General features: G+C 31.8%; 1 protein-coding gene across 1 annotated transcript in view; it reads right to left on the bottom strand.

Moving 5' to 3' along the window:
• LOC129218331 (RNA binding protein fox-1 homolog 2-like) overlaps window positions 1-23389 on the bottom strand; it is an 80519-nt gene extending 57130 nt beyond the window's left edge. The window contains exon 1 of the mRNA XM_054852570.1: window positions 23264-23389. Within this exon, the coding sequence (XP_054708545.1) occupies window positions 23264-23389 (126 nt within the window). The remainder of the gene's footprint in view (window positions 1-23263) is intronic.
• Window positions 23390-23760: the final 371 nt, after the last annotated feature.

The following is a 23760-nucleotide window of genomic DNA, read 5'->3' as shown; positions in this document are numbered from 1 at the left end:
TTTATTTGTGCAAAGTTTCAAGTTGGGATAAATTCATGTCAGCTCATTTCAAGCATAATCATGATCAATTACTACTTACTAGACCATCCCCAGTAAGAAAACCCCATATTTAACTAGTTAGAATCTGAAAAATGTCATTATTTCATAAGTCAAATTTTATTTAAAAATTCATAAAAGTATGATCCCATTGAGATCCCAACTTGAAACTTTGCAAAAATGAAGATAAAATACACACAAATTTTTGAGAATTTTTTTAAACAAATTCGTTATACCTTTTCTAAGAAATTTAAATTTAAAATTTAAATTTTATTTTTTAAAAATTAAAAATTTTCTGAAATTTGTCATGTTGCATATCCAATTAAACAGCAACTAATGTACTTTAAAATGCTTTTTACCAAATCTTTCTATCTATATTTGGTGCTGAGTTATCGTCCATTTTATGTTCAAACATCCATGAAAAAAAGAGGGTTTTTCGAAAAATCAAAGTGTCATAAATAAAAAAATAAAGAGATAAAAATCTAAAAATTTGGACTTTTGATTACCTCGAAGGGTACAATCGATGAGCCAAATTTCAAAGAAATACAAAAGGGTGAGGGAAAAAATTTCCCAAATTTTGGATCACTTGACATGGAATGACCCAGAAACAGAAAAATAATCTAGGGAGGGGAAAAAATATATAGAAATGAATGTAGGAAAGGAAAAATAAGAAAAAAAAACTAAAATAAAGACAACAATATTCAAGCACACACACACATAAAAACAACTTTCTAGCAAAAAAAATCGCAGCTTTCATTCACTAACGAGTGGAATCTGCACACAGTTGCAAGTTACAGAAAATTTAAAGACCGATTAGTGTGATCCTTTACAAAAATGTATGTAACTTCTGTTATATGTAATTTGTTATCTGCTTTAAACATATCTACATACTTATACTAGTTAAGAATTTTTAGCCAACGGCGATGATAGATTATTTGTGAAAAAACGCTGTCTTAAAAGAAACATTAAATAGAAAAATGCAGAATCATATATTTTGTTTCTTTGCAGAAGGTGCGTGTAAAGTAGACTTTGTTTATCCGATGCAATTTAACCATTTTTAGAATCCATATAGTTATTCCAAAGAAGTAACATTTGATTTCGATGGAAATAGAGAAGTGTAAGTTAAATCACCTGTTAAGTTGGTTAGTTATGACCCATTACGTCCAACGATGAAGGAGCGGCAAATGCTGCTGTTACGTGTATACCAGCTGTTGCAGACGTGTTGCAAGATTTAAGGTATACAGTTTTTTTAAAAAAAGAAATAATTTTTAGATGCATGGTTGTCTAAGGTAACATTTTTTCCCATACCATATCTGAAAATTGCATGCTCAGTTAAGTTATTTTTAGTCATTTGATACTTGTTTTTGAGAAAACTTAAAAAGAAAATTAATAATAATTTTTCTATAAATTACAATATAAAAAAACAAGGTTTAACAATATACTTTAAACTTTGTTTTCCGAAAGGAGGTCCTTCTTATGAAATAGATGGAGTAATCTTTTAACATCCCAATAAAAATAATATTTACTATTAAATTGAAAAGTAGATAAAATTTAATATAGTGTGTTCTGGTAAGAGATAAAAAAATATTTCGGTAGACGATAATACACAATTCTCTCATTCCTTTCAAGAACGTCATATCTCAAAAATTAACGATTTAGAGTTATGCTTGTTTTTAGAATGCCATGATTGAGTAGTGTATTTTTGTGAAAACCGCAAAAAAATCAACCAATTTTTCCGCTTTTTTAATGATTTTTTGAAACTTTTGACCATAAACTTTAATGGTGCTTATCTCCTTTGGAAGACATTCGAAACCCTTATTTTTTAATTCATATTCTTTGTCTTGCTGCGTGCTATCACATCTTAAAGTTTTCTCAAGAGTTCAGAAAAACCCTGCATATAGATAATGTCGTACTCTAAAATTGGTTAAATATTTTTATTACTTCATATTAACTGATTTTACAAATTGAAAGTACTTTCCCGTGAAGAGACGAATTTATACGAGCTCTATAGAAATGTATAATCTTCATTCGTTGGTAGATTTATCTACTAGTCAGCAGGAGGAGCTTTTAACACTAATTTTGATCTATATATTCTCAAAATGTTCATTTTTTTGAGTTTGCTTTTTCTCTTATCTTTACTAATAATAAAGCTGAAAGTCTCTCTGTCTGTCAGGATCTCTGTGACGCGCATAGCGTCTAGACCGTTCGGTTGATTTTCATGAATTTTGGCTCAAAGTTAGTTTAGCATGGGGGTGTGCAACTCGAAGCAATTTTTCGAAAATTCGATGTGTGTGTGTTTTTTTTTTTTATATTCCAATTTTAAAAACAAAATTATCATGAGATGGACAAGTAAATTACGAAATTATCATAATGTGGAACCGTAGCATGGGCACAAGCCAATTAGCGAGAAAATTCACCATACATTATTTGTAAATATACAGGCGAACCAAAAGACCTTTTAATTTTCTATTACGGGCAAAGCCTTGCGGGTACCACTAGTAAATAATAAAGCATTTAAAAATCAAAGATTATTTATATCAAAATAGAAAATATTGCTTTAATATTAAGAAAGAATCAAACTTGACATATTTTACCTTTTTCTTGGGAGGAGGAGGGAGGTGATATTTAGAGAGCATTTACTTCCTTTTTAGTGAGAAAACAAAATAAGTTTCAACTAAAAGGGGATTCTGGCTAATGTCAAAACCATCACAAAATTTTTCCCTCCACTATTTTGCTTGTATTAATAAAAGCACACCTACATTGCTGCAACTTGATTTGCGCTTTAACTTTCAGCTAACTTTTACGATAATTTATATTTCCCACTCATTCAAATATTTCCCTTGAAATAAAATCAAAAAACTTTTCACTTACAAAGTAAACGCAAATTTTTAATTAAATTAACCATTTTTCAATATTCCCAGCTTAAACTTTCTAAGAGCAATTAATTCCAGAGCAAAAGTAACGTAAAAAGGGAAGTTCTCTCTTAACCACTCTCTGGTCGGTTCATAATTTCTGAATGCAAAGAGTGATTATACTTAGAGCGAACTTTCTTTCTCCACAGCTATTTCCTAGAAAAGTTCTCACAGATTGACTCAACACCATTCTGGTCCTCCCGGATATTCATTTTTACTCTTCGTAATAAATGTTATTCTTCGTTCCGGGAACTGGTGAGTTATTATTCTTTACCTTTTTGTCTCATTTTCTCATTTTCGCAACTATTTCCTTTTTATCAATGGCGCCCATCAAGTAAAAGCAATGATTTTCTTCATTATTTTTCCAGCTTTTGCTCATTTCCCAGGATATAGTTTTTCTCCTTTCATAAATAATATGGATGTTCTCCGCTAGGTGTGTTCTTTTATTTTTAAACAAAGCCTCACTAATAGGTGATAGAAGTACTGTAAAGTTGTGTTTGCAAGTCTTCTCTTAAAGTTTTAATATTTTTCTTACAATAAAATTTGTGACTTGGAACAATTTCAAAAATTGTCATGTGAGTAATACTTTACCTGTCGATATACATTGTAATAAAATCAAAACTCGTGTATAAAATTCATGATCAATCATATACTAATGATTTTGTGTACTTATAACAATAAGGTAATGTGTTAGCATGGTGCAGGAAGATTCTGTTGCGTTATTAAAAGCTACTGAGAATAAAGGAACTTTGTTCTGTCTTTCTTGAATAATTTTTTAGTAGAAAATCTCAAGTAGAAATGAAAACTATGTACTACAAACTTAAGCGTTGATTTTTAATTATCAGCCTTAACTATATTTTTTAATGAATTAAAATAAAAGATTTTTTTTTTTTTTTTGTTTGCCAATTCTGCAGACATTTACCATGGTGAAACTATTATGAATTACTGCAGTGTATTGGGTGTTCAACAGATTTTGATATACATACTAATTAAATAAACCGTAAGAAGCTTACATGCTCGACAGCGATAATTCAACAGTCCGTCATTTAAGGTGATTTTTACTTCCTTTTACAAAAAGGGAAGTATTGTATTCGCAAAAAAAAAAACACTCAAAAATCGACCTTAATTTCTATTTTACTCACCCCCGAATGAATGTTGAGTTTTTTTTTCGACTCGACCACATGTGGATAAGTGCCGAAGAACGTATAGACACGCAAAATATCCATTTTGACGATTCCAGAGAGATACAACGAGTTTTCTCGTGACGCCTGTATGAGCGTATGTATGTGGGTGCGTATGTGCGTATGTACGGATGTTCGGAAGTATGTCGCATAACTCAAAGAACGGTATGTCCTAGGAAGTTGAAATTTGGTACGTGGACTCCTAGTGGGGTATAGTTGTGCACCTTCCCTTTTGGTTGCATTCAGGTGTTTCTAAAGTGGTTTTTTGCGCCTTTTTGGGGGGGAAATCATTGTTAATTTCGATGTAAACTCAAGTGGTGTTATAATTTGGCGGACACTATAGGCGATACATTGCCAGTCTTTTGGTCGCCAAGTTTTGTCACCAACTAGGTGACAAATTTGGCGTTTTTTTTTTTTTGTTTTTTTTTTTTTTTTTTTTTCAAATCTGATTTCAATTTGGTGACTGTTGGTGATTTTTAGAGAGTAAACTATTGAATCACATTAAAATTGCCAGTAATGGGAAAATGACATTAAATTGGAGTAAAAGGAAGTCATGTGATGCACACACCATCTCGATGTGATTTAAAAAAAAAAAGAAACAAAAAACTTCCTACAGTAGTTGTAGGAAGTACATGTATTAAGGCTGTAGTTGTATGAAAACAACAACATAACTGGCACAAAATCCTGCATCAAGTTTAAATTATACTTGCTTTGAAATTTTGATAAAAATTCTACTGAGGAAAAAAAAAAACGTTTACAAATATTTTAACACTTATAGGTGATCGAAACCACGATCCTCGTGTTTTTAGCACAACCCACTTACAAACTCCTAATAACTCTCTATCTCCTAATGTTATACACAACGCACATTGCGTGACAAAATAACAAATTTAGTTGAAATAAATGCCATTATTATTACAATTACTTTTCAAAGGCTATAGTACATGATTTTAAATGTAAAAGTAAATGTGTTCTTTTGGGATTTAAATCCATCCACATAATTGTAATTCAAAATTTTATAACGAGTTTAGATAACATATTCATGAAAATTTGGATCAAAATCCTACCGAATAATATTCGTCATGTCACCTTTTATTCAAAAAGACATTTTTTGGTCCGTGGTGGACAGAACCTTTGACCATCATTAAGTAATGCGAAATTTAAAAAAAAAAAAAAAAGACAGAATGATTCTTTTTTTTTTTTTTTTTCGAGCAGCCGACGCATTATGTGCTGTCTGGGTATTTTTCAACGGAAACGTCTGAATAGATTTGTAAATTTTACCCTACTTATATACTTAAAGGTATATGAGTATTTGGGGAAGCTCAAACGTTTTAACGAAAATACCATTGAGAAAAAATTTTCATACTGACTTGGATAAACTATCCGTTGTTTAAGAAATAACAGAGTCTTCTCAATACGTTTTTTTGACTTGTTAAGTAAATGATATCTACATACTCAATCAAATCATATATTTGCGCTCATTTATTATTACACATGTTTCATGGAAAACCTGATCGTCCTATATCTTCCTCATTTATGTGAGCGACTTAAAAAAAGTCTAAAAACAACATTATTGTCAAAATCACAAGTGAACTTATTTTTGGTAAAGCTTATACAGCCGTCATTTACAAGCTTAAAACTAAAAATATTCGTAAGTAAAAAATAAAAGTTCATTTTTAACTTAAAAAAATAAAGAGGGAAAAAACACCAAATCTATCCGGTCTAGTACTATATGATTAATAACTTAAGCAATTTAAGGTATTGGAAGCTATTTGAAAGAAAAAATGTGTTTAAAACAAGTGTTTCAAGGGAAAATAATAATAATTTACACTTTGTCATCTGCAAACATCACACGTACTTGATTGTAAAAATGATTTAAGGAATCTCAAAATTAAATACTTATAATAACACGTTTTAAAGTCCCAATATTTTTATGACATCAATATTTCATATTTTTTCTGCGTATCATAACTTTTTCAGTTCACCAAATTGATTACACGTTTCCCATTTATCTTCATCTGTTATTTGTGACCTGAGCTGCTTTTATCTTTTCGCTGTGTAAGAAACTTTTGCTTTTGATTGAATTTTCACTCGATGATTTATCTTCGCGGGAAGTTTTGGCATATTTTAAAACTTGTAAAGAATGGTGCTAGAATATTTTAAAATATGAGAAGGATCGTCAGATGATTTTTGATTAATATTGCTGGGAATGAAATAATTTGAATTTCTTCTTAAGTTTGACTTTGTAGCATGAAAGATTAAAACTTTAATTTTAAATTTTTAGGCGGAAAGTGCTATTGTAGGTGTATATGGGACAGTAAAAACACATTAAAAAACTTTAGGCATGCATAATGTGATAGGCATTAGGAAGTTTAGACCATAGGGGAGTTTTGTTCCTCCCTATTGGTTTCATGTTTAAACATGTATTTATCTGATGAATACCAGGTGACAGCATGGTATTAAGTAGAATCAAAAGCTTTTTTTTAGCCATTTTCAAGCAAAATCAATTAGAAATAACATTATATATTTTCCAGGGATTTTTTTCACAATTTCTTGTTTTCTGTACTAATTGATGCTAACAAACACAAAACAAAAAACATGGTTACATTTTAACTGAGATTAAAATGCTAAAAAGCTAAATACTTATTTTTCACTTTCACTTTTTATTTTCATGTGTTTTAATGCTTTTTTTAATATTTTTTTAATGGCTGGTATTGACCTCGTCATTAAGTAAATTTTGATGGTGTTACATGGAAATGTTTAAAATTCAATGGATTTTTTTACTCTTAACTGGCTATCAAAGTTACTTGATATAAAGTAGATACTTGGGATTGAATAAGTAGAATGCATAAACACTATTTATGCGTTTTTTCAAAACAAACTAAGCATTACTGGTTTTTTTCTAATTGATTATAAAACTATACGTAATTACAAGTTACTTTTCTTTCTTTCTTGTTTTGATTTTTTTTTTTTTTTTAGTTTTACTTCAAAACCATTTGTTTTATACTAGCATGATTAAAAAAAATAAGGATCTACAAAGGCAAAGGTACTAAAAAAGTTACCAAAGCAAGGATTTTGGCTTCTAACCATGTTGTTGAAGGAGGTAGAAGGGGGAGGTACCTCCCTCCCTTCTACCAGAGTTTCCTTCCTCTAACGTCAATAAAGATATTTTAAAACTATACTTTGAAAAAAATTAATTTTGAAAAATTGCGGCTAATATCTCCTGTATCCCCTCACTCTTAATTTATATATTTTTTTAAGACTTCAGCTTCAAAACATTTTTGGTTGAAATAATTCCCCTCACTCGTTACCAAATGGCCTAAATTTACAGTTTCAAAAAAAAGAACAAAAAAAAACACTTCTTTACATCAGCAAAGAAATCCTAAACTTCTTTTAAGACTAGATTTAGTAAATCTCCAGGGGAGATCTCCCTACGCCCTTTCCTGAACTTCAAAAATTGCCTTAACTTGCGTTATTAAGTCTGTGGTCACCTTTAACCTATCTTTCAATGTGATAGATAATATAAATATTCATCTGCAATTGAAAAAATAAATAAATAATTGCAACAGAGTTACAAGTTAAGTTTATCCAACATGTTTTCACCAAATCTTTCATAGCATTTTTTTAAAGATTTTTGTTTTTGCTTTTGCGTTATCAGGTTGTACTTGTTTTGTAAAAACTCAAGGTTATTTTCAAATCTAAAAAGTTATATTCACATGTTGAAGATCAAATTAAGAAACGGGATTTAACTAAGGCAAAAAAAAAAAAAAACACTCAGAATTATCTTCTGAACTAGATGTTTTAAGTATTTTTTGATTTCCCGATTCCCGATAAAAGTACTTGTACATGCATAAAACACACATTTATATAAGGCACAACGTTTGCACTAAGTGCTTTAATGATTTTAGAAATTAGACTAAGATACCTGATGAAATTTTTTAGCTACTATTTTGAGCTTAGATCATTTATGCAAAAAATACTTTCTGCTTTAATGTAAATTTGTGTTAAATATAATACATGAAACTAAAATTTCATAAATGTATAAAATGCAACAAATAATAATACTATTTGTCATTAGATAAGATACTAAATGGCAGGAGATATTTTTTCTTTAAAAGTGAGCTAAAATTATCTCATATGAATATTTGGACAATCTTTTTTTTTACAAACATCATTACTCAGAAGAATCTTGGCTCATGGACCTAGGATAAATAAATACCTTTGTGCAGAACAGTAAAGTAACAAATACCAACCACCAGAAAAGCACAAATTCGGATGAAAAGACATCCGACAAAAGCTCACGTGCAAGAGCCGAAACACGTGTCTACAGTAATCTCCGAATTTGTGCTTTTCTGACGTTGTTATTTCTTATTTAATGAACCTAGGTTCGAGTTTCATCCATTTATTGGGTTAGATATAGATCATATTCTTGTGTAAACTAATCTAAGCCATATGACTTCCAGCAATTCATTCGTTTTCAGTCTGTTTAGCCAAACGTTGGCGCGCAAGATAGTTAATAAATTGGATCCTTTATAAGCAAAAGTACTAAAATATCAAAAAATGCTAATCAGGAAAAAAAAACCTAACATATTTGTAAACACACAAAGCAAATGACAGACTTGACAAAAAGCACATAGATGAAACAGACTTTTTTTTTAAAGATGGAACTTGAATAACATAAGAAATGCCTTACGAACTATCTGGGTCGTGATCTGGACATTTTCAGTCCTCGTTTAAAAACTTTAAATCCAAAGGGAAAGGAGTCCTAAATCAGTGGTCAAACAGCATGATTACTTTAACACATGGCCATTAAGATTATTTCAAAACTTAAGCAGCATGATAAAGTATCCGTTTATTTAAAGCAAACATATGAAGTTCAGTAAATGCAAAAGCACAAAATTTCTCATTCTCTAAGGAACATTAATAAGATAGGAAAGAGTGGAGCAAAGCGGGTAGGTTTTCGAAGAACAATCGAAAATTATAGTTTTAGAATTTTTATCGCAACAATTTCTGTTTTATTTCCTAGCAGGGTTCTTGAACTTCAAAATAAAAAGTGATTTTTGCGTTATTTCAAACCCAATATTTATTAATTATCAAACTTTACAAACATTTGAAAAACCCGCTTTGCACGACAAGGACGCCCAAAGCGGGAAGCTTAACTAATTCTGATTTATTACATTTGCCAATCAAATATGAAGTTATAAATGATTAAAACAGTTGACTAGCTACCTGCTATTATAAACAAAAATATAAAACAGTTGTACTTATCCAATTTAAAGTCAGAACATTTGTTTATAAAGCATAAAGAAATAACTGATTAAATTAATAAACTAATTAATTGCTATCCTAAAAAATAACTTTTGAAAGTTATACTTATTCTATTGAAGTAGAAAACTAGGTCAGCACACGAGCCAAGAAGTTATAAATAAATATATGATTAAATCCCATACCCGCTTTGCCCGACCCGCTTTGCCCGAAGGCACGTTTTTGATTTCAATAACTATAACCTTAAATTTAAAGAATAATCAAACGAAATGACTACTGTAGTTTGTAGATGGATGGTGCCAGAATAACGTAGTACTAATGACAATCAAAAACGTAAGCTGGTCTTCGATTTATTACAAGTTACGAAACATCATTTTTTTCGAAATGTATCATTTTTTTATTTTAAGCCTGGTTGCGCCATGCAGCTTCACTGCTGCTTCGTTGGGACTAATTAAAACTCGGGGATGTTCATGTAAACACGACATAAGTATGCATTTCCGCTGACACTTCATGGAAGAGGGACATACAAAGGTTTACCCGCTTTGGGCCACCCTCCCCTAAGTAATCTACCTTTAAAATATTCAAAAAGCATGACGAAGATATTTAGGACTGAGATATAATGTTTAATAAGAACGCGTGTTGCTGTTTTAGCGTAGTTTCACGAAAATTAATTCGAGTTTTCTACTGGTTAACCGGCCCACGTGATGAAAAAATGTCGACCTTAGAAAGCACAAAAAGCTTTTAGATAAGTCAACAGCTGCTGTGATTGAAAAAATGCAGCAAACATTGCTGTAAAAAGTACAGTATTTTTTCAGAGTATAAATACATTATATAGTACAACCAACTTTATATCTAGCCCTCATCGTTGTAGTAAAGAAAACTGATTTCAGAAGTACTCTCAAATATCCACACAATGGGTTCACAAGTGTATTCCCAAACTTCGATTGAAATAGAAATCTTCAGCCAAACACATTCGGTGCATTTTTGGAATCTTTTATTTATAACGGAACAATTAGTAAAATATTTCAACATGCTTTCTTTTTTGCAGAATATTGTAAATTGTCAGTAAAACTTGCAACTAAATCAAGTTTTTTACATAATGTAGGTTGTTCAATTAAAGTAAATTAAAATGAATTTTCTGAAAGTTTCCTTTAAGGATCTGATTCATACAGCTTTCGTTTTAATGTTGTTTCCTGTTGCATCCGTGTCCCAAACAGGTGTTATTAAATGGATTTATCCAATGATCAATATTTTTCTTTTTCTTCCTAATCCTCAGGAATCAGAAATCATATCAGGACCATTAGGAGGCACAACACAGCAGATGTTACGCAGTCGCCTATCTTTTATTGCCCTTGGTACATCTCGAGAAAATCTAAATTACATGGTAGAATTTTAGAGAAGTAAGGTGACCAGAATCCAACAGAGATTAAGCTGTCTGACCTCAATGGCGATTAATAGATTTTCTAAAAATTATATTTGACTGTGACGTATCTAACTACCATAATCTATATTGATTCAAAATACATTCATTTCTTGATTTTGAGACAGTTTTGTAGTTTTTTACAACTATTAATTACATTTAGGGTGTTTCTTCGAATATTATTGTGGTCTGCCTTGTAACAGCACTTCATTACACACGTCATCATTTCAGCTCAAGTTTTATCGCTTTTAATCTCAATCTCTCAAGTAGGTATGTTTGACCCAGTTTTGACGCTTCGTATTGCTAATAAAATATTAATAAGCAATTTAACTTTGAAAATGCTGTAAAAAATGTTGTCTTACATTATAAACTATATATGTTATTACATTGTTAATATTTTTTTTTTTTAAATGAGATCACTTTTTCCTGTGACTTCATGTTTATTTTCAAGCCCAAACTGATAATTTATGGAAGGTATAGCAATTATTTAGATATTTGTGCGGATATACTTTGTTGCGATATTTTTCCCAACACGCAAATGAGAGAACAGCATTTATACGAAATTTGAGATGAAATTACGCAAAGGAACTAAAGCAGGTCAAAGGATATTTCGACAATTTTAACTTAGGATAAATTTTGCGCTTATTTCTGGGGATCGCTTATATATATATTTTTTTAATATGTAAATATTAGTTTAAGTGAAATGTAATAGATTTTAGTATGTGGGTTCAAAACCATAGGCAGCAAACTAGAAAACTGCCAACGATTCCATTTGTCAAAATCTAAAACGGATGTACAATTAATTAAGTAATCTTAATATTTTTCAAATGTTTTTTAAATGTATTTTTCCGATTTAAATAACACAAAAAATCAAATTAGAGAAATGTATAGTTGAAAAATTACAAAATTATCCAAATGTTCCTTTGCTTCCGGTAAAAAAAAAAAAAGTATTCACTTCGTACGACGTAGATAAGAGCGTTTAATTTCATTTCCTGATTAATGAAACCTATTTTAACGAAACACTGCAAATTTGTCACATTTTAATTTTAAGTTTTATAAACGGGTAACTCGTAAATAAATACTTTTAACTGAAATGCACGGTTTGAAAACATTAAATCAATATTATATAAACGAAATAAATTGGGAGAACATAGCAATTTCCCTTTTAAGCTATTAGCTTAGTTTTTAGTCTGGCATGAAAAATCAATTAAATACCTGAAAAGCGATTAAAACTGTAAGAAACTGCGCAAAGAGCTTTGAAAGTACACGGAATTTTCTCCCATTCTTTCCTATTGTTGCAGATTTTTTGAGGCCTCTAAACGTTCTTTGAAAATTAAATTTTGTTTTCTCCCTCTTTTGACCAGATTTCCAATTCCTTTCGGAATGATTTTCTTACATTCTTTCTTTTCTATTCAAAGAAAGACCCCAGTGGTTCTCTCTGCAAAAGAAACGGTTCTTTGGGAAACAAAATACCATTCGTTTCTTTTCCGAACACTTGCTTCTAGAAAAAGAGCCAGTACTACGTCAAATCATTGAATAATTAAGTAGACCTTTGTGCCTTTAGCTTTGAATCTCATTTGAACTTACTGTTTGGTGACTTCATTTACTTTTAGGTTAGTAATGATTTATTTATAAGAACTTATTTAGATTTCCCGGGGTAGAGCAGAAACCTTGAATTTACGCTTTTGGTTGGAAGTAAATTATTTTTCTCTTCGTTTTTTCCCCTATACTTTATTTTGTTATACATAACCCAGGGCATAGTTACTTTCTAATTTGTATGCCAAACTCAAACTACTAAAATAGTATTTTTGTAAAGAATATTTTTAAAACACTTACTGATATTTTCTGAAGGATGCAAAGAATAAATAAAGTAATGAATGGAAAATAAATTGAAGCACCGTACCACACATTTGCATTGCAATAAATTAGCTCAGAAAAGACTACGTAAAATATATATATATATATATATATATATATATATATATATATATATATTTTATAAAGCACACTTTCGTACTTTTACAAAAACACCACTTTTGCATAGTGTAAGATGTTTGAAAAAGTTTTAAAATGTATACCTCTAAAAAACATGTTGAATGTACGTATATGAAATCAAAAAAAAAAAGTCAAATTTGGTATTTGATTTTGCCGCAAAATTTCATGAATAAACTAAGCTAAAAAATAATAATTTCACTGTTATTAAAGACTCATAGATTAATATATATTTCATTAAAAGAATGCCTTTGAGGACAAGAATTAAGAATATTTTATTAGCATAAACACCATCGCGCTTTTTAGAATACTATGAACTGGTTATGTTAAGCAAGCATAGCATTACTTCAAATTACTCTAAAAAACTTACTCAAAATTTTTGTTTCAAAAAAATAAATTTAAAAAAAAGTTTTTTTTTTAATGCTTTCAAAAGTCAAGACATTTACTCTTCTCAATTTAATGCTACAATTCCACTAGTATTCTAATTAGTAAGAAAGTATTAATTATTACTTAAAAAAGCGAGTTACTAATTGTTTTAGTACATTAAATAATTAAATGATGCACGAATTTATTTCCAATTTATCTTTCTAAACCTATAAACACAGTAATTATTTCTTTAAAAGAAAAAAAAATGCAAAAAATTGCTATCAGTATCATTTTATTTACTTCTTTCGTTATTAATATGCTTTTACTTTTTTGTTTTACGGTTTTCCTTCTGTTTTAAATCGTCTTTTCAATATATCCAAGGAATAACGAATAAAGATAAGATAATTATGCTAATAAATATTTAATGAGATTTTCCGTTCAGGCGAAAATTTTCATTAGGCTGATCGTTCCGCTAATGTAGATTAATAATCGATTGTCATATCGCATTGAAGGACTGTGCAACGATACTTTTCATTTTATAGTCTTCAAGGAAGAATATTTAATCCAAAGGAATATCTAGATAGAAAAGTAAATTAATTTCACTTTAATAACAGACGTACGATTAAATAAGCTCAATTACATATAAAGCTTGTTTGGGATAAACGTTCAAAAATATGTTTCTAGTCATTTGTTTCGTATAAGAAAAATCAAAAGATTCATTGTATAGCTAATAGTTTTGAGCTATAGATGAAAAATAGAAGAAATACCACTCAGAACTAAACGAACCTTATTTCTCTTTTACTAATTTCAACTTTTTAACATGACTTAAATGTATTCCTCCATTAGAACACGTTACAAGTAATGCCAATCGAAACGAATCGTATATCCCTATTGGAAAACCGTAAGTATTATAATGAAACAGTGAAATTCAATCTTTAAAACTGATGTACTATTTATATGTGTCTTTTAATAAATTCTAACTACTTTCCTAAAAAGAAAAAAGAAAGTTTTTCGCTTTTTTTTAATTCGTGCATTTTAAGTGCTGTTTTACTGCTTTGAAACTTATATATCTTTATAAGTTTTTGTCTTTTTAGTTTTAATAACAAGTACAGAATTTGTCCCAAAAGTAACAAGCGTTATAAAAAAAGATTTATTGATCAAACATGTAATACAACTTAATATTTTTCCAAATAATCTCCTCCTGCATCTATACGCCTTTGCACAACGTGTTTCATGTATCGTAAGCCCTCAGAAACTTGCTTTTAGGAATGCTATTAAGACACCATTTCAAAGTGCTTCGGATGTAGTCCAGAGTCTCTAAATGCTTTTATTTTTGACCTCTTTTGATTCTTGGGAACAAGAAGTCTGACGGGGCTATAGGAAGTTCTTGGCACCGTTGAGACAACGATCCAGGTCAAATAGGAGTTATCAACGAAGGCGGTCGTACAAGCCTTTTGGCACAAGTTTTGCACAAATCTTAGGCATGGCCATGTATTCAATAACTATTCTATGAACATCTGTTTTCGGGAAAATTTAACTATGCTGACAATAAATGAACACTTATTTGATGGTCTTCGTTCGGCAAATCTCACACACGAGTGAGTACGAAAATCAATCATTTTGAAGGTCTGAGTGAGCAAATCAAACGTATCCATCGTCACATTTTAGAGTTACTCGCATTTTATCTCGTAGCGTTACTCTAAAGTAATCTCTACCCTAAACATCACGCCACGGTAGAGCTATACACGGAGGTTTGCTAAAAATGACGTCGCACCTTTCTAATAGCTCGTAGGCAACTGGCCGCTTAAGGGCAGTTCACTTATCGGCCGGCCGTCCCGTCCATCCCGTTTTTTGACGTGACGCTTGGCGGAAACCAATGAAATGCTTTCCTACTTTTGACGACTGTCAGATATCAAGGTTCTTCTGATCGAAACCGGTCCCGTCCAAGACGGCTTGCTGTCATGGCAACCAGCAAAGAAAACATGTTTCTGGTGGGAAAACCTCGGCGCGGACGTGACAGACGACCGATAAGTAAACAGCCTTTTTGAAAAGCTTAAAGTTTCCCCCATCACTGCCAACCGGTGGCTCAGGTGTGCGCAGTACAGTCGCGTGGCAAAAAATAGGCTCATATTACTTTGGAACAAACCCTGTGCAAAAGTTTTCAAAGAGCATTTATAAACCTATTTACTATGTGTTGTAAACGAAAACTGACTTAAGTTGTTAAACAAACCAATTTTGTATTGTTTTATGAATATAAATATTTGGTTAATTTAAATACAAGGTCAAAAAAGGGCTCATTAAGAAAGATGTTGCAGTTATAAAAAAAAAAAAAAAAAACAGACGATGCAACTTACGGTGAGTAAAAAAGAATTCCAAAATAAATAGTGGTCTTATAAAATACTTTTATTTGTGTTTAAAACACGAACAAAGGAAAAAGAAGGGCAAATAAAAAAAAGAGTTTTAAATAATTAAAACACAGTAAAATTACATTGTTCTTTTTATCATCCAGTTTATAATGAGAAGCAAAAGAAGGCCATTTGAAGGAACGTGACGAAATATTCTAGAAAATTGAGGTCACGGAATGTAGACATTAACGAAGAATAAATGAAAGAATGTGCACAATTCTTACAAAAAGGTTAAAGAATTTCGAAGTTCTTATGACTTTTTGTTAATATTAAACATGTAACCTTAGTGTATGGGATACAGCTATTTATTTGGGTTTTGAATTCTCAAAGATCCTATAGTACATTATTTCCTTAATACTGATTAAAGTGCTTCATTTTTAAATTAGTTTATTTTGATACTGGAAACGAACCTAAAAATTGGTTCTTTTCTGAAAATACGATCAAAAATTAGCGCGATCACCCAGTATGGTATCATTCCATTGCGTATTTCGAGGGGAAAGGAAAGATGAGCCCAAATTAAAAAGTTTAAACGTTAAATTATTTATATCTATACACAATTAGAGTCACATTGCTATACAAAGATTTTAGAAATTAAGGCACATTTCAAAAAAGCTCCAGGCTGTAAGCTCTGTGGACCAATGTTTGTGGCACAGGGAGCTAATATCTTGTGGTTGTGACAAAGAATATTATTATTTGTTCTGACTTTTCTTAAATTCGGATTCTTTCATAAATATCATGAAGTACTACGTGTTTGTAATGGTTATTACTATTATTACTAGAAAATCGTCCGTCAAAGCGTGACGAGTGAAAATTACTTCTGAATTATTCTTCAAAAAGTGTAACTCTTCTGTCACACGCCTTTTACAGTAAAAACTTCTAGGAACAATTCATTTAACAATGATCTTTAATTTCATCAAAAATATATCTATTTGATCATGCCAACCTTTTTTTAATAATAATTCCCCCAGCCACTAGGAAGGGGTACCCATATTTACACCTGTGCACATTTTTACAAATTTTCCTCTATTATTATTATTATCAATAGTAGTTGCATTCGCATTCCTATAACACGGCGGTATTAAAGTTTTGCATTAATACTGAAAATGAATTTTAAAAACTATATTGTCTCTTTAAACGTTTTTATTTTATTATTTCGATCCCTACATGAGAATGTTCTTTTTACAACGTTAATATGAGGGTAAGGTGAAAAATTATCGGCCTGACAGTGAATGAGTGCGATTTTCAGTTCACAAAATTGATTTTTTTTTTCAAAATATCCCTTAACACCAACAAACTAAATCCAGCGTTTTTAAAACATTAGTATTTCTTCTCGGAAGTAAAATTCTGGAGCGTTGTATTAGTCTCCAGTCCCTACAAGACCTTCCCAGAAACAAATTTCTTCAAGTTTGGTAGCAGATAGAATTTTGGGGGTGTCAGTAGAACGCTAACGCATCCTTGTGAACTATTGCATTCTCCTGGTGAATAGTGACTTTTTTTTCCTTCTTCCAGAAATGCCTCTTTTCCAGAATTTTGGCATTCATTTGGTCAAGAAGGTTTGAGTAATATCTGCCTGTAGTTATTTAGGACTCGACCGATGCATCGGCCTGGCCGATGCATCGGCGCCGATGGTTCAACAATTTAGCCATCGGCATCGGCATCGGCGGCCGATGCTAAATTGCAAGAAACATCGGCCCATCGGCCTTAAAAACTTCGAAAAGACGATGGAATTGGCCGATGTTTTTGAAAAAAAAAAAAAAAAAGACCTTTGATGTTTTACCTTTTAATACAAAGTAAAGTGTGTTTTCATATAAAATTGTTTACTAAATTTCAGTATGAATTTTTATTTGAGTCACCCCTGAAAGAGTTTTTAATACTGCATTCAGGTACCAAACAAGTTAATTATTGCGTTGTTTCTTGCTGCTGGATGTACGTAGTATCTCTCATAAGTCATAACTCCAAAATGGTAAACTGTAGAAGGATAAGTTTTTGCGTGTGGGGTGTGCGTACGTTCCAGTTGTGCACTTCCCTTTTTGTTTTCGATCGGGTGTTCTGAAAAGCCTGTTTACTCATTTTTTGTGGCTATTAATTACTTATTTCAATGCAAAACTAAGATAGCGTCTCAGACTGACGGTCATTTGGTGATATATTGCCGAATTGGGGACCATGGAAACAAATATGAGATGGCAAAACCCAGCTATTCATTTTAAAACACTCTGTATTTTAAATCCGCCACTGCAAGTCAATACAAACTCGGGTGCAAGTTTCGGAAGGGTTTTTTTGCTCAATGTTTATGATTATTTTGAACTCTATTTTTTACGACTATTTTGAATTTCTGAGAACACTTGTGTGCCCCTCCTCCCGCTCCCTCCATTTCTGAAATTAAACTCTAGTTATACTCCTGAGTTGTTTAAAACTAACACCATTCATAAAATTAGAGATTTTTTTTTCAAACTTTATCTATTGTTTAGAAAGAATTTAGAACATTAATTTAAGAAGTTGATTAAAGAAAGACGTTTTGAATGGTGACACAATTCGGAAATCGAAGGGACTTTTGAATTTTTTCTTCGGAAGTGCTGAAATAGATTCAGAAACTCTTCCGAGGTGTTGGTTTTAGCGGTTCTGTACTACAAATATTAGGCCGAGGTTGGGGCCAAAGTGTGAGTTACTGCAAAATCAGAGGGTGACCCCCCCCCCTCCATTTCGTAATGCGCCATCGTTTTTGTATCATTACTAGCGATCGATTTTTTTTTCTGTTGTAAGTAACTATTTTTATGTATTTACATAAAATCAATGAATAAGTTTTATTTTCGTTTTTTATAGAACAGTTTCAAGGATTTTCTATTATGCAAATTTTTAAATTTCAGAAAATTACTGTTAAAGTGAACACTTTAATTTGAACTTGTTTCTAAAGCTTCATAAAAGATTAAACAACCTAATTGTTCAATATTATGTATGCAAACATCAGATCAAGTAGTCATATGTATTCAGTTATTAACTTTGTGTAAATATTGATTTTGTTTATAGCTGCGTTTTAAGAACCTCGCTCTTTTCATGGCAATTTTTTTTCCAGCAAAATTTATGTCACTGTTATAGTTTTTTGAAAAATGCGAAATTTTCTGTTCATAAATTTAAATAAGTACAAAAATATTCCTATTATGATTTCGTATTGTAATTTATCTGTTATCTTTTTTTTAATACGCTTTTATTAACTTCACCTGTATGTATGTATGTATGTATCTTGTAACGGAATCTTGCAGCTCAAATTTCGCCCACTTCCTGCGATCGGATTCTTTTGAAATTTGGCACGCAACCTCAGACCCGATGACAATGCAATATTCTATAATCAAATTAATTAATTAACTCTTTTAATTGTTAGTTTCCTCCAATTTTAATCAATATTTTGGCATAAATCCAACAATGTGAAAAAGAGAAAATTTAAAAAAATACATTATAAAATGCTCACAAAAATTATTTAAAAATATCTACAAAAACCTTTAACTTTTCTGCATCAGACAAAATTTGTTCCAATGTTCCAAGGTAATTAGAACATGAAATATAATTGTTTTTAACTAATTTCACGCCAAAATTTAGTTGGACTTTCAGTTGGAAATTCATTGCTGATCAGACCATTGTTGAACAAAACTTTTATTTAAATGCATCTCAAATTATCAAAGTAATATAAATATGATTTCCGCAAACGTACATTGATGACTCCAGTAGCTTCGCACCGGAGTGCCGTTGTCTTAACTTTAAGATATTACCGCGCACTCGTTTTATAAATAATTTCGTCACCTGATAATTCTCCAACATAAGACTAAAAAACAGAAAAATTAAATAATAGTTTAAAAAACTAAAAAAACACGCTTTCGTATCAAAATGAACTAAAAAGTGAAAAATAACATTTGGATGATAGTAGTTGACCAATCACTTAATTTTAATGTAAAACAAAAAAGCGTGGGGGGCTTCTTATCAGTTGTCTTGAATTTCTTCCATTTGTTGTCCAAGCAAAAATGTAAATAGACAGCACCCCACGCTTTTTTGTATTACATTAAAATTAAGTGATTGGTCAACTACTATCATCCAAATGTTATTTTTCACTTTTTAGTTCATTTTGATACGAAAGCGTGTTTTTTTAGTTTTTTAAACTATTATTTTATTTAATTTGATGACTAAAAAATGTCTACGTGCAATCTTTCCAATTTAATTGCGTAATTTGTTGACGGTTTCATAGTTTTACTCTTAATTTTTTTTGAATGATTTAACAACATAATTTAATGTTTTTTAACTATGTTTAGTGAACTTAATCCATACATCATTACAATATTACTGAAATCTTAGTTATATGTTCAGTTAAAAAAAAAAATCAATTGTTTATTAAACAGTCTTTTTGTTTTTCTTCTTTTTTTCTTTCTTTTTTCCTTTTTTTTTTTTTTGGCTGTTGTTTTTTATCTTTCATTGTACAGCAGTCAAAAAAGGAGAAGCATAACTACACCCTATATAGATTGTACGTAGTACGATCCAAAAGTTCGGGACAAGCTGTATAAAACCTTACCCAGAATAGTTCACATTACAGAAGCACATCCACCTTCAAAAGTTTACCTTGAGGGATTATGTACTTCTGCCAGTGTTCATATAACTTTTGGAAACACTTCTGAAAGCCATTTTTCGCTACCTTCTATTATGCAGCTTTATCTTCTCTTGACGGAGGAAAGCATCGTCCATGCAAATGTTTTTTTGCTGGGAACAGGTAAAAGTCACACGGAGCTAAGTCCGACGAAACGTTATGTTATTTGTTTGCGATATCAGAGTATTGACCAGTGGCGCCGACTCCATAAGGCCTGAGGGGGCCCAAGTCCCCTCAAAAAAATTTTTGAGGGGGCAGAGCCCCCCCCCCCAATAATTTTGGAAAATTATTAGGTATTTAATGCTTTCTATTCTCACAAATTTGTCTTAACATATTTTATTTTCCTTGTTTGAAGATAGTTACCTTGTAAAATACATTCAGTAATGAGTTAAAACAAATAATTATTATGTTAAAAAACAGGTTAACTGAAAATGAGTTGTGTGAATAATGATTGTGTTACGGTGCTGCGAGCACTTAGAATTTGTCCCAGTGTGCGAATCTGTGGATAAAGTCTGTCCGATCAACAATGGAGCGGAAGCGAGTGAACAACTTCGCTGTTCTTCATAACCACCGAGATATTTTGGAGGAATTGGATATTCGATCAGTCTTTAACGACTTCAAATTCAGTAATCTAGTCAGGCAGTCGAAATTTGCACCTTTCTACAGACAGCCCTAATAATGGCATTTAAAGCAATTTTAAAAATATCTGTAAAGTAGAGAATTAACTACATACAGAACGTTAGATTTAAAATATCGAAGTATTAGTACTATTTTATCACCGTATTACTATAATACTGTATTAGTTATTTTCAAATACTTTTATATTTTTAGGGTATAAGACTCTATAAAAACCAGCTATTTACATAATATATTAACTTTATTATCTACTAGTGGTACCCGCACGGCTTTGCCCGTTGTCGTAAATTAAAAGGTTGTTTTGTTCGCATGTATATTTACAAATAATGAATAATGAACTTCGCGCCAATTTGCTATGTTCATTTGCTCGGCTATGTTACGGTTCCTCGTTATGATAATTTCGTAATTTTCTATTGCACGTTATGATAATTTGCTGGGTAAAATGTTCTTAAAATTGGAATGGAAAAAGAACAGCATCGAATTTTCCAAAAATCACTTCGAGGTGACACTCCCATGTTTTTTTGTGTCAAATTTCATGAAAATCGGCCCAGCGGTTTAGGCGCTGTGCGTATCACAGAGATCCCAATATCCAGACAGAGAGACTTTGAGCTTTATTAGATAAAGATATTAAACAAATTCACTTCGGGATATTATTTTTATTTAATGAACTCTGAGCGTTATTCAAAGCAAGTTTAAATTAGCTCTTTCACTTATTAATCAAAGTGCGACAGCAATACTTTATGCTTTATTTTTTTAATGATAGTTTAAAATTTATTTAAATATAATTTCAATCTTTTTATAGATTCACTGTTCTGTAATAGTCTAAAAACAAAATTATTATACTATAGATTAAATTAACTTTTTACAAAATACCGTACGTGTTTTTTTCTTTCTTTTTTTTTTTTTTCAAAGCCAAAACATGTGTCGAGTTAGATAGAGTAGAGTTTTCGAGGTTCTAATGTTGATAATATATTACTCTAAAAATGCTTAAAAATCTGTAATACTTACATTTTCCATCTCCAATTTAGAAATTTTCCCGGGGTTAGACCCGTGGTATGCCCCCCTCCCAATATTGTTTGTAGGTCGGAGCCACTGACAGTGCCCTTCCATGCAAGTCAAGTGCCCTACCATGCCTAGCCACGGCTTTGCACGACTTCCCCCAAAATAGAACTGTAAAAATGTCCCTTACTTCAGGCAATTGACATGATCTAATTGAACCAGAAAATTTGTATACCATTTCTTAGTTTAACTTTGAAAACGCCATGCCACATATTGTTTGTTTGTATAAATCATATACACCAGAAAATATGTAAATTGGCATTTTCAAGGTTTAAAAATCTGATTTTTTTTTTTTGGAAAAGGGGGCGGGGCGGGGGGAGTCCGCGGTTTACATACCTCCTGGACCACCGGTGACGTCCAGCCCCCCCCCCCAATAATTTTTACAAGTCGGCGCCCCTGGTATTGACCAATCGAACCGTGCATCGTCAACATGAAAGTCGCCTTCTTCCCTACGATGAAGTTAAAGCAGCAGCGCAAGAGGCCTTACAGGAGGTTGCGAAAATGTCTTCCAGGAGCGCTTCTAAAAGCTATACGAACATTGGCAGAAGTGCATAGTCGTTCAAGGTGACTATTTTGTAGATAGATTTGCTTCGGTAATGTGAACTATTCAGGGTAAGGTTTTATACAACTTGTCCTCTAACCTTTAGATCATACTACGTACGTATGAGTTTTCAACTTACTATTTCATAACGTTTTTGAGTGACGTTAGTTTACGCGCATGAAGACATCACAAGAGAATTTGCGATAATTAACTGAGGAAGCGTTCAAAATGGATATTTCGGTCATCTACATGTTCTTAGGTACATATGCATGTACAGATGTGCCGAAAAAACTTGCGAAGTTTAAATTGGGTGATCGTAAAATAAAAATTTAGGTGAAAATCTTATTTTTTTTTTTGTGATTGCAATTCCTTATTCGTAGAAAGGAAGTAAAGTGAAATGAATCAATCATCCTTTAAATCTCTGACAATTTTATCAATTTATTTCTGTTTGATTTTTTTTCCATCGGCCAACAGCATCGGCCATCGGCCATCGGCAATCGGCCATCGGCCATCGGCAATCGGCCATTTGGAGGAAAACAATCGGCCATCGGCCATCTTTGAACAATCTGCCAACAATCGGCATCGGCCCATCGGCCAAAAAATGCCATCGGTCGAGCCCTATAGTTATTTTCCCCGTCTCAAGACAGGAGAATTTTAGCAGAATCCCTTTCGCAGCCCAAAACACGTTGCCCAAAACCCTTCCGACACATGGATCAATTTCTCTCTTTTGCAGCTGAACACCTCTTCCACCCACTGTTTTGAGAGTTGATTTGCTTCTGACGAGTAGTGATAAACCCATGTTTTACCTTTACCCCTTTTACCATACTTTACTCCTTTTACTCATCCATGGTGACAAATTAATGCACAAAAATGCTCCAATTCCTTTAGAAACGATCCAGACATTGCTGCAAAGATCTGCTTTTGATCGGCATTCAGCAAACTCGGCACCCATCTTGCGCCGAGCTTTCGCAGCTGGTATTCATTTTGTGTAAGATGTTTCACACCTTTTTTTCCGATTTCCTCACAGCTTAAGCTTTCTCGCTCACCTTCACTTGCCTATCCTTGAACACGATATTATGCACTTTTTCGATGATTTCCGCTGTGGTTGCGCTTTTTGGCAGTGGCCCACATGGACCATTTTTGGGGGACGTGGGAAACTTCAGGAGATAGCTTCTCACCTTTAACCAGTTGACATGGAAGAAAAAGAGTACAAGTAAATGTTTTTCAACGGGACAGGAACTTTCTAAGAGATACATCCAATCAAAACAAGGAATTTTATGACCGCACGATATGCAAATTTATCCATTTTAAAGAAAAACACGT

The sequence above is a fragment of the Uloborus diversus genome, chromosome 1, assembly GCF_026930045.1.
Source record: "Uloborus diversus isolate 005 chromosome 1, Udiv.v.3.1, whole genome shotgun sequence".
Taxonomy (NCBI): Eukaryota; Metazoa; Arthropoda; class Arachnida; order Araneae; family Uloboridae; genus Uloborus; species Uloborus diversus.
This window is presented reverse-complemented; position numbering and strand designations above follow the sequence as displayed.